General features: G+C 40.2%; 1 protein-coding gene across 1 annotated transcript in view; it reads right to left on the bottom strand.

Moving 5' to 3' along the window:
• The window catches only part of LOC127555911 (enolase-like), a 31,874-nt gene extending 16,850 nt beyond the window's left edge, over window positions 1-15,024 (bottom strand). The window contains exons 1-4 of the mRNA XM_051988632.1: window positions 14,891-15,024; window positions 14,500-14,540; window positions 10,625-10,718; window positions 3,874-3,969 (exon numbers count right to left, since the gene is read on the bottom strand). Coding sequence (XP_051844592.1) covers window positions 3,874-3,969; window positions 10,625-10,709 — 181 coding nt within the window. The 5' untranslated portion in view covers window positions 10,710-10,718; window positions 14,500-14,540; window positions 14,891-15,024. The remainder of the gene's footprint in view (window positions 1-3,873; window positions 3,970-10,624; window positions 10,719-14,499; window positions 14,541-14,890) is intronic.
• Window positions 15,025-16,093: the final 1,069 nt, after the last annotated feature.

Raw genomic sequence — 16,093 nt, 5'->3', positions numbered from 1 at the left:
ACTTACTGGCTTCCTTCAAGTCTCAAACCTCACCCTTTAAAGAAACCCTTTCTCAAGTAGGAAACTGGGAAAAAAATTTTTACATCCAGTATTTCTGATAAAAATCTTATTTCTAAAATATATAAGGAACTGACTCAAATTTATAAGAATACAAGTCTAATTGATAAACTGAAAAAGGATATGAAAAAAAGAAAAGAAAAAAAAGAAAAAGGATATGAACAAATAATTTTCATTTCTAGTCATATGAAAAAATGCTCTAAATCATTACTGATTAGAGAAATGCAAACAAATTAAGACAATTCTGGGTGTCACAACACACCTCTTGGATTGACTAAGATGAAAAGAAAAGATAATGATAAATATTAGAGGGGATATGGGAAAACTGGGTCACTAATGCATTATTAGTGGAGTTGTTCCTTCTCTAAAAACCCCTTGATTCCTTCCAACCACAGCTATTCCTAATCCATGCTCTCTACCACCTGAAAGTACAATACACTTAAGGGCTCTTGTGTTTTCACTGAACCAATGAAACAAGAGAACTACACTTCTCCAATCAGATGGGCTGTAAGTGTTCCTTGTATATGATATTTAACTATAAACACCTCTGGCTTTTGTGTCCTCCACATCTGAAATATTCCTATCTTCCTTCTCAAAAAATCCCTTGATTTCCTCCAAGCACAGCTATTCCTAATCCATACTCTCTTCCACCTGAAAGTGGGTATTTATCTCTGAACATAGTATATCTCCAAACAGAATGTAAGATCTTTGAGGGTGGGGACTGCTCTGTTTCTGTGTTGCCAGTGCTTTGTATACATTTGCTGAATTAAATACACATACTAGCATGATTGCTGATGAGCAATATGAGAATAGGATTGAAAAATGATCCTTTCTGAGACAGCATGCACATTATGGAAGCCCTGGAGCCATGCCTGATAGTTTACATGGGAAATAAAGTAGATTAGTTCACCATTCTATGAAGTCACAACTTTTATCAGTCAGTGGCTCTCAATGTTAGGCCTGAGCAGTGAGCATGATCTGGGCAGTTCAGTGGTTCTGGGAATAGAAGGCTAGATCCCTGCCTCAGAAACTGTTTATGTGATCTGGGAAAGTCACTTAATGTCTAAAAGTCTTAGTTTCTTCCTTTCTAAAATGGGGAAAATAGAAGACCATAAAATGATCTTTCTATGGTTATGAAGAAACCCAAAGGAGATCTTTTCTGCAAAGTACCTTGCTTAAAACACCTTATAAATGCTAGTAATTATTATTATTATTATTTTAGAGTCTTCTGGTAAATGAAGATAAGACAGTTGCTTTCATTTGTGTATGTACAAATCTCTTTGTGGAACTAATGGCATACAATATGAATGCCTGGTCTACAATGATGTTTAAAAAATCCAATGAGAATAGATTTAGAACCAAAACAGGTTTTAGAGTTTACTATATTCAACCTGCTCGTTTTACAGATGAGTCTCAGAGAGTTAAATGATTTTCCTAGAATCACACAGTAATTGTTGGAGGCAGGATTGATTTCAGTCTTCATGATTCCCAGTTGAGTGCTCTATCTCTGCTATCACATAACATTGAAGACGTTTTATGATCAAATGATGTCCAAGACTAAGAGTCATTCGACTGAAAGCTTCTTGAGAGTAGGAGCCATTTGTGCCTTTAGATTTCAGGTACCTATCAAAGCATCCTTTACATAGTATGTGTTTAATAAAAATGTCTTTTTTCAAAGCATCTTTATATATGTAAGCAAGAGACACATTTACTACCTGATCACATTCAAAGGTGGTACATAGTCATCAAAGCACTGGGCCAGGAGACAAGAAGAACTGAATTAAAATCCTGTCACAGACACTTATTAGCACTGTGAACCTAGGCAGGTCACTTAATCGTTCTGTAAAAATGAGGATAATACAACAGTTACTTCTCAAGGTTGTTGAGAGGATAAAATGAGGGATCTGCAAAGCACTCTGTGAAGCTTAAATTACTATGAAAAGGTTAGTTGAGATTCTTATTGACTGAATCCATTTTTTGCATTGGTAGTAATTTTTGAAGTCTTGCAAAAAGCCACACCAATAACACTCATGATCCTAGCCTGTCAATGACTGCCCCTTCTTATTCCCCCAGACATCTTGTTAGAAGAAATAACAGGAAGAGCCTGAGAGAAGTTCAGAAATCATGTCTTGCACAAAGCCAACAGTATGGCCTTGATTCTTCAGCATTCTTTGGAATACTAAAATGAAAGATGTGACCAGATCATCCAGAATCTAATTGCCTCATAAACACACACCTGTGTTGCCTTTGTCGATTTAGGTAAATTTTTGCCAAGTAAGCACAGATGCTAGACTGGAGAGCCTGAGGATAGTTTTATACAAGGAAAATAGGAACAATCAGAAACCAAAGTCATTTACCAGCTGACAACTCATTAATAGTCAGACCCATTCTAGGAACCCTAAGCTTGAGTTTGGTTCCTTCCAATAGGCTATCACTAAAAAAGAGTTTTTATGGAGTACCTTTCATAGTAAGAAAGAAACCTCTGACCTTTGTACTCTAGGTGCCAAGTTAAATGCTCTCAGTAAGAGGCAGATAACTTTTCAGGCAAATTATGAGAATCATCATCATATCCCTGAAATGTCTTCAGTTCATGATAATTCTCTGGATGTGGCCAACATATAGAGAGTAGATCAGGAAAAAGCACAGAGAATGAAAACACCCTATGTGTATCCTAGCCTCATCTACTCAAAAATGATAGTGATTACTGCAGATGATGTAAGCTAATGAGACTCAAAGTGGGGGCCTCTGACATGGCAAAGTATGGCAGTTTTGGGATCCCTCTGGAAACATCTGTGGAATTATACTCTACAGCTCTGAGTCTATCCTCCTCATCTAGGCATAAAGGGGATGACTGGCTGCAGGATGGTGATAAATGACTTCCACTGATGGCAAAAAAGAAGGGACACGAATGCCAGAAAACTAAGCCTGGAAGACCTAAGGCTCCCACTCAGAGAGTGAAGACTTAGGAATTTATAAATGTCCTAGTATCATGTAAATAGTAAGAAACTTCATATGAGGTAGACTTGAATAGGAATCTACTCCCTGCCACACCCACTATGGGGGACCCAACCCAGTATTTGTTTGAAGATCTCTAGTGAAGGAAACCTGTTCCTCACCCACCTGTCAGGTGGCTGCTCTGGGCACTGTTCTCCTTCGCTTATACGGGTGCCAAAAGTGAAGTGCCTTGCCAGTAATCCCAGAGCTAGGAAGTGCTGGGCTCTCCTGATTCCGAGCTCAGCCTTCTTTCCACTATGCCCCACTGCTTTTGATGACAGCTACTAAGTCAAATTAATGGGCCCCAGGTCCTCAGTCTTGACTTTATCTGTCTAGCCCAGTATTTCATGAACATTAACAACTCAATATATGCAGCACTCGACAATCTATGGGGCACTATTCTTAGAGCAATCCTGTGAATTTAAGTCCTAGCAGAAAATTGTACTGCACTCTTCTTGTACCATCTGTGGATAGTGAAGGGGACTTGCTCAGGCTCAGGCTCTGCCAAACCTGGGATTGAACCTGACATTCTCTACTCCCTGCTGCTTCCCTACTCCCTAAGTGCTATGTACTCCAACAGGAATGTTCTGGAAAGCATCTGAAGATTCCGAAATCATGAGCTAAGAGAAGCATGAAAAGCTAGGAAATGCATATCTTCTACTGAGCCTAATAACATCTCTATGTTTGCCATCAAGAGCAAGTGTCTGGGGTTAGACTCCTCCTGTGTGCAACCACAGATAAATAGCAGGTGGAATCAAGAGGAAAAGCACCCAGTGCCATAGGGGAGAATGTGAGGAGAGAAGATGGGGCCAAGTCTTTTACCTTTTCCCAGGAAGTAAGTCTCATCATTGTCTCGAAGTTCTAAGGCTTCATGGGCGCCAACAGAAGCACCACTGGGCACAGAAGCTCGGAAGATACCTGCATAAGGGAAAAAATAGGACAGAGGAATGAATGAAGACGGGAGGGCAGCCAGTATGGCCATCAAGACCCTAAGTGGGTTGTTTCTTCTCCTACTCACAGGAAAGAGTAGAAAGGATGGTGAGTGACCTGGAAGCCATGACCTATAAAGAGTAACTGAAAGACCCATATATTTATTTGGTCTAGAGAAGATTCAGGGAAGGAATACAATAGTATTTGGAGGACTGCTATATGGAAGAGGCATTGGGGGGGGCAGTGTTTCTGTGGAATTCCGGGGACAGAACACAGAGCAAGGGATACAAGTTTGAGAAGCAGATTTCACTGGTGAAGAGTTGGATCCTCTGTTCTAACCAATCTGAACAAGAATTTCCCCTCCAATGTCATGGTGACCATGGGTTTAACTGGCTAAGGAGCAGAATGATCTGGCCTGACCAAGGGCTGGCTCAGGTCCAGGACAGCATTGAATAAGGCATGTAGGGGCTTAAGGGAAGCATTGAGGTTGTCTGTTTTGCTCCCTCCTTAACTCCTGCTCAGGTAACAGTCTAAGGATTAATGAATGCTGCCAGAATTGGATGAGAGATAATTAGGAAGTGCTGTGGTTATGGCTAAAGCTAGAGTGCAAGAGATCCCAAACAGCATGTGTTTAACATCTCCATGAACCAAGTCTGGAGCAGAGAGGGGGCAGAGGCAGAACACAGGCTGCCAGGGTGTTAGTTACTAAGGAATAAGAATGAACAATTAAGGTGTAACATCCAGGAGGGACCACAGTGGCTTTTGGGAATGGAGAGGAGGGGAAAATGACTTAAGATAATGTCTGCCATTCAGATATAAATGGGAAGACCCAAGACTATACACCACATAAATCCATCTTCTACACTTTTAACTAGTGCTATGTGTCAATAATGGACTTAGATAAATTCAAGTTTAAGTTACTCCTGGATTTTAGGAATGGGAAAGGGGAGGAGGGTACAAAATATATTACCAACAATAAGTAGTCACCTCTAGTGAGAAATAACATCTTATTTCCCAAGGAAATCCATTCTACTTTTGGGAAGCTCTCATTATTAGGAAGTTTGTCTTAACACCAAGCTTAAAACTGCTTTTTGAAACTTCCACCCAATGAATGTTAAAAATTATTTTTACATGTAATTGGGGAAAAATAAAATACTAAATTAAACACCTTCCCCCCCCCCAAAAAAAAAAAAAAAAAAAACCCTTCCATCCATGGTTTCTAGTTCTAACCACTAGAGCCAACTGCAGGAAGAGCACAACCTACCTTCCACACAGCAGCACTTGGATTGAGTATCATGGTCCCCAACTTCTTCTGGCCCATTGACTAAACATCACTGGTCTCTTCTGCTGATACTCTGATCGTGTACTCTGTAGTTTTCTCACATTCTGGTAACCCTGGCTGTATACCAGTTTTTCCTATATGGGTTTTCTTAAAATGTGGAACCTAGAACTAAACCTAGTTTGTGGCGTGCCCAGGGCTTGGTATGGTAAAACTATTAAGTCAAGTTAACAGCATGTTAATAAGCACTGACTAAGTGCTTACTAATATTATTTGATATGTTGCATTTATATGACGCTTGAAAGGGCTGTTAAGTCATTTTATACTATGTATGTGCCAGGCACTGTCCAGAGCACTGAGGATCCCTCCCTCCTTCATTCTGGATATACATTGTCTGTCTGTCTGTCTGTCTCTCTCCTACCCTCTCTTAATAGCATTTCATTTTGTTCCAATTACATGTAAAGACAGTTTTCAACATTCATTTTTCTAAGATTTTTGAGTTCTAAATTTTTTCTCCCTTCTTTTCTTCCCTCTCCTATATCTAAGACAGCAAGCAAGCAATCTGATCTAGGTTAAATATATACAATCATCTTAAACATGTTTTTGTATTAGTCATGTTATGAAAGAAAAATCAGAACTTAAAGGAAAAACCAAGAGAAAGGAAAAACAAAAGAAAGTGAAAATAATATATGCTTTGATCAGCATTCAGTCTCCATAGATGTGGAAAGCATTTTCCATCCCAAGTCTGTTGGAATAGTCTTGAATCACTGCTGAGAAGAGCTAAGTCTATCACAGCTGATCATCACATAAACTTGCTGTTGCTATGTACATTCTTCTCCTGGTTCTGCTCACTTCATTCAGTATCAGTTTATGTAAGCCTTTCCAGACTTTTCTGAAATCAGCCTGTTCATCATTTCTTAGAGAACAACAGTATCCCATTACATTTATATATGATGTATCTTTTAATGTTACATAAAATAAAATTTTTGTAATGCGCTATTACATTACTGACTCATGCAGGTTTGATAAGAAAAAGGCAGGATGGTGAGGTAAAGACCACTGGATTTGGAATTGGAGGATCTGGATTCAGGACCTGGTTCAGCTTCCTTGCTATTTATGTGACACTGGGTAAAATCATTTAATCTCCGAGAGCTTGTTTCCTCCACCATAAAATGAAAGAATGTACTGGATAATTTTTAACTTAATCTTTCAGCTCTAAATCTAAGAACTCCCTAACAACTATGAAATTATTCTATAAGAAAAAATTTTCCCTTTCTTACTGTAAGGTTTCCGGTAGAGACTGGATGGGGCAATAATTGGTTCAACTATAAAGAGGATTCCCATTTTTGTTCTGCTTGGCCTGGTAAGTGAACAGATCAATAAAATAGTATCTAAAAATAGGATTAGGATTCTGAACCATCACAGTTTAAAATACAGGAATGACATGCTCTTGGAAAGGATGAAATATACTTAAAATTTATTTGTGTGGGGTCTTGCAATTTAATTACAAGACTTCAAACTGAAAAGGAAAAGGGACGGAGTTAAACTGCTTATGAAAACCTACCAATATGGGCATCATTTAAATGGAACTAAATATGTAAGAAAGAGCAGCAGATATTCAGAAATCATAGGAGACAAAAATCTAAGAAAGAAGCCACCAGTAAAAACCATGGTGTTCCAATTGTTTATATATGTTTAAACATATCAACTATGAATAGCAAATTAGGTGAATTAGAGACCATGCTGTATGGAGACTTCATAAATATTACTGAACATTGGTAGGATAAGACCTGTGATTAGAATTATTTCTGAAAGAAAATATGAGATTTAACAGCTACAAGGAAATGAGGATGGAATACATTAAAAGGAAGTACTCCTGTGGGAAAATCCAATAAAAAGGACAAGGGCAGAGCCTGGTGGACATGATCTGTTGTTGTTATTTGTCCTTCATTCTCCAAGATACCCTGACATCAGGGAAGAGATGCCATGACATGCAAGGTCTATGGGTCTCAGTCTAAGGCAACACCCAATCAGTGATTAAAACTAGGTAAGATATGAGGCAGAGAGAAGGGTCTCTTTTACCCAGTCATTCCACTTATACCTTAAAGGATAAGAGGCAGAGAAAACAACAGATTTCATAGTATAATACATGGACAGAGGGAAGAAATACATAAGGAAATTAGGAAAATGATTATAATTTAGCATGGAAGGATGACATATTAAGCAGATTTCTGCTGGAAATTTTCTTTGACCACAGTAGGGCAGCTAATAACTTTTTGAATCACTTAATAACAATTTTATCATCAAAAAGCAGAGGAACTAAGAATGAATCTGATTCTCACTAATGAGGTAAAAGAGTTTGCTGGGATGGAAATAAATATGTCATATGAAAAACCTAGAAATAATATGTCATACTCTATAGACTTTAGGAGAACAGATTTCATTGGGTTCAGAGAAAACAGGAATAGGGATCTATACTTTAAAATTCTACAATGGATGCTAATCTAGCTCTGGGAGAAATGGGAATCTGTAAAGAATGACATTCTGAATGGAGATACAAGAGGTAAATAATTCCAGTGAGGAGGGAAAAGAGGAGATGTGAATATACAGAAGAGTATATTTTTGTTCAAGTATAGATTTAATTAGATAGATGGCCTCCAAGTTCCATTCCAAGAAAGAGATTCTATGTCTCACATATGATCCAAGATATAAGAAAAAAGTAATGGAATCTAGCTCCCCCACTCACCCAGGAACAGTACTGACTGCAAGGCTGTTGAACTATGTTGCTACCAGCTGAAAGGCTCCCTCGAGTGTCAAGTAAAAAATATGCTCAGTTTTGCTGTCACACAGTTTTTTGGCTCACTGTGAGATTTAAGTTTATGTTATTTGGCATAGAGCTTTCATTGATGAGGATTTCTTAAAGGTCCTATTTTGATCACTATTCTACAGGGAATAATTAGCACTGAGATTTAAAAGCTTCCACCACAGAATAAATGGGAACTATAGAGAAAGCCTAAGGGGTTCAGAATAAAGATAACAAGGAAGAAAGGGAAAAGTCTTTTCAATGAGGAGAGTATTTATTGTTTCCTTATGAGCAAAAAACCTCATTCTACAGGCATGTGACTCTTAAGACTTTCCTAAGTGCTCCCTTTATAATTGAAATGTACAATTGGGACTTAAGAGTCTATTTAGTCCAATTTTCCACTCTACAGAGAAAAACTCTCTATAATATACTTGGGATAGGTGGCCATGAAGATCGAGGATGCAATGGAAAGACCTCTGTGCTTGGAGTCAGAAATGTCTATTTATATCCCAGCCTCAGATACTTCCCAGTTGTGTATCTGGACAATCATCTAACCTTTGTCTATCTCAGTTGGCTCCATGGAGATTAGAACAGCATCTCCCTCTCAGGGTTGTTATGATCATATTTGTAAAGTGCTCAGCACCTTCCCCTAGCTTTTGCTTGGACACTTTGAATGACCATCACTAACAAAGTTGCCTATTCTAATTTTGGACCAGCTTTGTGGATTCTTCCTCTGCTATGTTCACATTTATAAAATATATAATCGCAGGAAAAAAAGCTTAGGTTTGCTCTATATTTGAAAATTCTCATTAGAGAACAGTTTTAATTTTTTTTTTTTTTTTAGTCTGGACCTAAGACTTCATTAGTTAAGGCAACACCTGGCACAGGATCGCCCTCTATAGACCCTGAACAGCAAAATCTCTCTAATTGCCCAAGAGCTGGGTTGTGTCAAGAGGCAACTAACAACATGTTAACAGAATTAAAGGGTCTATAGCCACCCACTTTACTCCCCTCCTACTTTTCTCTCTCTATCTCTTGATTTAGTTTCACACTCTGACCAAAGAATAGTCTCACATCATGAAATGAGTTCCAGCTCTCTCAAAGAAGTGATAGAAGGCATGTACCCAGAAGAACTGACTCTTTGAGAATATCTACTTTAGGAAGCTTGCTTGACCCTGAAAGCAATTATGATAAAGAAGCAGAAGATAGACTCTCCTGTTAGTAAAAGGCACAGATTTAAGGACTCTGTTTTGGTAAGCAGGAGGGAAAGAGGTAGGGGAGAAGAAAGGGAGGCTTATACAATCCTGAGTTGGAAAGTCATTCAGTGCGACCCCATCACCTGATTCATGAATTCCCTCTATACCATCTCTGCCAGGCTAAAGGATCTTCCTAGTTAAGTCAGAACTCACAGAGAGGTAGATTCAGCTCTCCCCAGGAAGCAGTATACTCAAGTATTATTCAGACTAGAGACTGTTCCCTTTAGTTTTTCACGCATAAAACAGTCAGTTCAGGAGGCAGCTATAAACTAAGAAATAGGGGACTACAAAAAGGGGAGAAATCTCTTTGAAATAACAAAAAGGATATCTTTAAGAACCCTCAACCCTATTATTTCCTGGGAACAACATGGATACTTTCTCTCCTGCTTCCTAAAAAGAATGGCAGTGGTTATATCAAGTTTCCAGAGGAGTTGTTTTGTTTTATCTCTGTGTCCCTACTCTCTGGTTCCAAAGGGATTGTCATTTTCTCAGATGCTTCCAACTGTTGCAAAGGGAACCCTAGTTTCTTTTTTCTTTTTCTTTTTTTTTTGCTAAGGCAATTGGGACTTAATCAGGGCCACATAGTTAGGAAGTGTTAAGTGTCTGAGACCAGATTTGAACTCAGGTCCTCCTGACTTCAGGGCTGGTGCTCTATCCACTGCATCACTTCGCTGCCCCAAACCCTAGTTTCTTAAAGGTTATGCCAGCAGGACACAAGCTCTACAAGGCACTGCCACATTGAGAAGGACCAGAAGCAGATCAATGAGCAGGAGCACTGTGAGGTAGAAGCTCTTGCTACAAAGCTGGCACTAGGTGATGAATTTCTGGCCAAATTAACTCATGAATACTACCAACTATGGATTATGATCTGCGTCAGAGAAGGTGCATCCAAGCCAATAAAATCCGGTGTTTGATGGGACTAAGAAGATACAGAAGTGAATGTACACTACGCATATTTGGTCTTGTACTCACCCAAGCTTTTCCTTTTTTCCTGCTTGTTAGACAAAGCACAATCCAGCTGGCCCTCTCACTTCTGTCCACATCTATCTACTTTGAATAAAAGGGTTTCTCCACAGTGTCCAGAACACTTGCTTGTTTGATCACTGGAGAACACCAGGTTAACTACCAACCAAGCAAATGAAGGCTGCATTGGGCAACAAATAAGTGGATTTGCACCTTGGAGACATTTTTGAGGTAGGTTTTGATCTTCCCAGCTCAGCTCTTTGTCCCTAGGAGCCATTCTGTGCCAAGTTTAACGTACCTGGAAGAGGGCCTGGGGATCAGGAAGGCAAAGGGGGCATGCACCTTTATGAGTGTGGAGATCAACCTCAACTGTGGGGTTTCCACGAGAGTCCAAGATCTCCCTGGCAATGATCTTGATAATAGACATGGCGAAGTTCTATGAGAAATAAAGATGAACATTTTAGCACCCACCATCTCCTGCTGAAATACAGGTACTACATGAGGCTCTGTAGAGGACACAGATTTATACAAGATATAGTTCTTACTGTAAAGGAGTGTAGAAGAGGTAAACCACACATACAAATATCTCTCATGTAAGGCTGGCTATGGTAAGGTTCATGAAGAGCACAAACCAAATACTATACCCATTTAAAATCTTACAGGTACCTCAACTTTACATGTAAAACAGAACTCTCATCTTTTGGCCAAACCCCACATCTCCCTGAAATTTTCTACTTCTGTTCAGGGTCAATAAGTCAGTTACAATGGATAAAGATAAAAAAGAGCTTTAGGCTTGATGTCAGGAAAAAATATTCCTAATTTTCCATCTGTTCGATGGGTTCCTCCTCATTGGAAATATTCAAGAAAAATTTGGATGACTTGGATAATTAGCTTTTAGAGATATAACAACCTTTGTGAGTAGAAACTGCATCACTGATCACCCAACTGGAACTGTCCAGTTAGGCAACACAGTTCCTTTTCTTTTTCTTGTTTTCCTTTCCTTCCCTATGTCCACCTAGTGTATCATACCCTTACCTGCAAGCTTTGCCCAAAGGAATGTAAATGCTGATTACTGAAAACTTGCAAATATATTGGGGTTTACTGGCTAGGATCATGCCTTAAACCCAAATCACTCTGGCTCTCATTGATTGACCAATTATAGGTCCCAGGCCACATGCCACTTGGAACCTGATTGGCTCAGAATGAATGTAAACAGCAATTGTTTCTGTTTGGGCCAGAAACTCTGAGGTTCTTTCCCTCCCAGACTAAATTTTTTTTTTTTAAACTAGACAGAAGAGGCCATTCTCTGCCTTGTTTCTTATTCAGCCTTAATCACTGATTAGGCATTGCCTCAGTCAAGCTGAGACTTAAAAGACTTTAGCTTAAAAAGGTCACTGCATCCAGAACCATCTTCTGTCTTTTGGGTCTATAGCTTGCCCAAATAGCTTCAGAACAGAAAGTGAGACTAGGGATTACACAGCCCTCCTTCACTTAAATTCAATTCACTTGCATGCCATGGTATCACCTTTCTGATGTGATGATTTTCTTAGAGAATGAAGAACAAACAGCAAGAACAATAGTCTAATTAATGTGCTAAGTGCTGAGGATCACCCCTCCCCTCCCCCCCAAAAAGGGCAAAAATCTCTGTCCTCAAGCTCACATTCTAAACAAGCTATGTACAAAACAGAAAATAATTATCAGAGGGAAAACACTAGAATTAAGAAGTATTGGGAAAGATTTTCTGTAGAAAATAAACAGAGGGAAGGAATTAGAATCAAGGGAGACTGGGAAAGGTTTCCTGTAGATAGTGAGATTTTGACTGGGACTTGAAGGAAGCCAGAAAGCAGAAATAAGGATAGAGCCTTCCAGGCCCAGGGGGCAGCCAAGTGAAAATGCCTCAAGTTGGGAGATAGAGACTCTGGTAGGAAGTATAGCAAGAAGGCCAGTGTTAATGTGTTGCAGGATACAAGAAGACTGGAAAGATAGGCAGGGGCTAAGCAGAGAGTCTCCCTCCTCTTCCAGTCACTCAGGTTCAAAACTATGGATTAATTTTCACTTCTTTTCTCCAACCTATCCAATAGGATCTTCAGTATCCTAATCTTACCTCCCTCCAACAAATCCAATCTCTTGCTAAGTCTGGTCAATTCCTTTTCTTCAAAATCTCTTTTTTTCTACTTCTATAACCACTCTAGTCATCACCTCTTTACCTACAAGTTTTATAATTAATATTCCTGAATCTAGTCTCTCCTAACTCCAGGCACACAACCATCAAACTGATAGCCCTAAAGTGCAGGTCTGACCATGTCACCCTTCGGCTCAGTATTACCTCTGCCCCTCTAGGATTAAATATAATGCCTTTCTTGGGCCTCTCCCAAGGGGACTCCAATCCACTGAATCAGCTTTATCATATACTGCTCCCTTTCACAAAATGGTCCCATTAAATTAGTTTTGATTTCCTCAGACACAACATGTTATCTCCTATTTCTGCTTTCACTCAGGTGGCTCCCCCGATCTAGAATGAATGAAAGAGCATTTATAAGCATTTTGTGGCAAGCACTGTGCTAAGTGCTGGACACACAAGCAGAAGCAAGCAAAATAGCCCTTAAAATCAAATAGTGGAAAATGAAATCTAAGAGGCTGTTGTTGTTATATGTCCTTCACTCTTGAAAAGGATCAATAACATCACAAGTTTGATTATTTGACTTGTGCTTGTGGGTGAATTGCATCTGAACTGGGAGGAGTGCTTTGGAAAGGGATGTCAGAGAGAATGGTGAACTGAATCATGGGGCATTTGACTGACATATCCTTTTTTTTTTTGTCCAAGAAGTGTTTATTGCTTCAATAGGTACAAAAGAAGAGAAATCATCTAGAGTATCCAAGTCCAGTAGTAGTGTCCATATAATACACACACACACACACACACACACACACACACACACATATATATATATTTAAAAATAACTTTTTATTGATAGAACTCATGCCAGGGTAATTTTTTTTTACAGCATTGTCCCTTGCACTCACTTCTGTTCCGATTTTTCCCCTCCCTCCCTCCACCCCCTCCCCCAGATGGCAAGCATTGACTGACATATCCTTACTAATGTTGATTGGAATATTTTTCTCCAAAATAGAGTTGGAAAGGAAAGAAACATGTTAAGAGGTTACAGGTTTCAGACATCTTGCCTAGGCAACAGAAAATGAACTGCTCAAAAATCAGTGGCTAGAAACCAGCCACAAAACCTTTTGGTCTGGATGAACTGTTAACATGGCCTCCATAACTCTCTTCTCTGGGATAAATATTCCTTCCTCAACTTCACTTCTTAAAATCGGTAGCTCCCTTCAAAACTGAGCTCAAATGCCATCTTTCAAATGAGGCCTTAATGGCCTCAATTACTCTTTATTTTATATTTATTTGTATGTAAGCTGTTTCTTCAAATAGAATATAAAAATTTTAAGAGCAGGGATTGTTTCATTTTTTATTTTGAACCCTGAATACCTAAGCCAGTAGTATATACTAAGTAGACAATAAAGAATCTAATAAGTAGATGAGTGAAGATAGTTTTCTGATTCCTTCAGATGTTTGTGCTTTCTACCCTCATCCCTGAGCTTTTATATATATATATATGGATGTATATATAAATATGTGCATATACATGTGTATACACACATCTATATGCGACATCTACACATATATTTTGTTTTACTGGTTATATAAAACACTGAAATACTGGAAAGCGCCATGGAAGCTACTATAAACACTCCAAACTGTCGAGTATGACCAGGAGACCAAGTGGGTGAAGGCTGTGTGTTGACCAGATTATGTCAAGCGGCTGCAGTACAAGCTCCCCTGCAGGCTCCACGGCCTTCTCGTAAAATGCTGGGCTTGGCCGAGTGAAGTCCGAGGAGCTGGGACCGTTCCCTTGACTGTAAGAGAGGTCGGGCTCATGTTTTCTTTGGCCTTAGAGCTTCTGGGTCTATTAGAGCTTCTGGGTCTATTAAAGTCCCTTGGGGGGCTGAATGAATGATGTGAAGCCACGGGAGCTTGCCTTTCACCCTCCTCTACACGTCCTCTGTAGGGGTTGTTTATACACACATCGGTGCAACCGCAGACCGGAAGCTCCCTGAGGGCAGGGGCGGTTTTTGCTTTTCTTTGAAGAGTCTGGCACACAGCGGGTGCTTAATAAAGGCTTGCCTCTGGCAGAAGCTGCCATCCTTACCTGGTCTTGAGGCTTCTTGGCCTTCACGCAGAGGAAAAAGGCTGTGGGTGGGGTTGACACCAACAGGTGCGTTAACTACGAATTCATCTTCCCATAAGTCCCTCTCTCTGTCTCCCCCAAGAATGGGCCCTGACCAGCCTTTCTCCCGCCATCATTCCCGAGCCACGCCCTCCTGGGGCGGGCTCCTTCCTCTCCTCCCGCAGCTCTTCTCCTCTCCCCCATATTTCCGGTCTAGGCTTGGTGGAGGGGGAGGTACTTTTTTTAGACACCGCCCCTATCCCCTATTTGCCAATCCCCGGAGCCATCCTCTGCGTCCTCCCTCCCCATTGGTGGAGCGGGAAGTCCCTCTCGCCCCGACCTCCTGAGTGGGCGGACAGCTCAGCTCACGTACTCTGGCTTTGACTGGCCTCCCGCGGGGCTGAATGCTTCCTTGGTCCAAAAGCTCTCCTATGATACCCTGGCCCTCTTCCCTTGTTCCCTTCCCGTCCCGACCCCCTGGGATCCCTACCTCCCTGGCCTACCCCCTTTGCCCTCGCCTTAGCTACCCTTCACGCGGACCCGATTTCCGTTCAAACGGTTCGGGCCGCGTGAGGGGGCGGGACTGTGTCTGATGCGCATGCGCATCACATCCTTGCTTTGGGTGGGGGCCATGGATAGTGATGGAGAGCTTCTTGCACCTTGGCTCCCAGCCAGGGCTAGACGGATCGTAAAACATTTATTAAGCGCCTGTTCGGTGCTTAGCCCTAGGAGTACAAAGAAAGGCAAAAGACAGCTCTTTCTCTTTAGGAGCGCACTGTGACAACATGCAAACAATATGTGCAAACAAGATACTGAGAGGATATCAACAAAGGAAAGGGGATTAATTAGAATTAAGCGGAATTGGAGCAGACTTCCTGTGGGAAGTGGGATTTTATTTGGGATTTAGGGGAAGGCAGAAAGAAAGCAGAGATGAAGGAGACGGAGGCGGAGGGCACTGAAAGGGGGATTTGGGGACATCGCGGTTTAATAATAATTATAGCTTGTATTTATAAAGTAACATTTGGGGTTTATGTAAGTCAGTTGAACCTCACATAATCCTGGGAGGTAGATACTGTGATCCTTCCTTTAACAGATGAAGAAAATGAGGCAGGTTAAATTGCTTGATAAGGTCACTAAATATCCGAGGGAAGAGTTGTTCCTGAGTCCTGTTCCGGAGCTCTCTACTATGCTACCTAATTTAGTGGACATAACCGTTTTAGGAAATACTTAGAATCTAGTGAGAAAGATTAACATTAGAAGGACCAGGTTCATCAGATGATGCAAATTTTAAAATAACTTTTCTATAATTTGTACAGATGGATGTTAATTACAAATAATTATAAGCATCCTAAAGAGATTTTTTTTTTAAGGGAAAAGAACCTATTTATAGAAAAAATATTTTTAGCTCTTTTTATGGTAGCTAAGAATTGGAAATTGAGGGGATGCCTATCAACTGGGGAATGACTGAACACATTGTGAGATATAATTATGATGGAATATTATTGTGCTATTAGAAATAACAAACAGGATGATTTCAGAAATACCTGGAAGACTTTTATGAACTGATAGAAAGTTA

This window comes from Antechinus flavipes, chromosome 3 (assembly GCF_016432865.1).
Source record: "Antechinus flavipes isolate AdamAnt ecotype Samford, QLD, Australia chromosome 3, AdamAnt_v2, whole genome shotgun sequence".
NCBI lineage: Eukaryota > Metazoa > Chordata > Mammalia > Dasyuromorphia > Dasyuridae > Antechinus > Antechinus flavipes.
Note: the sequence above shows the minus strand (reverse complement) of the source record. Positions and strands in the feature narration are given on the sequence as shown.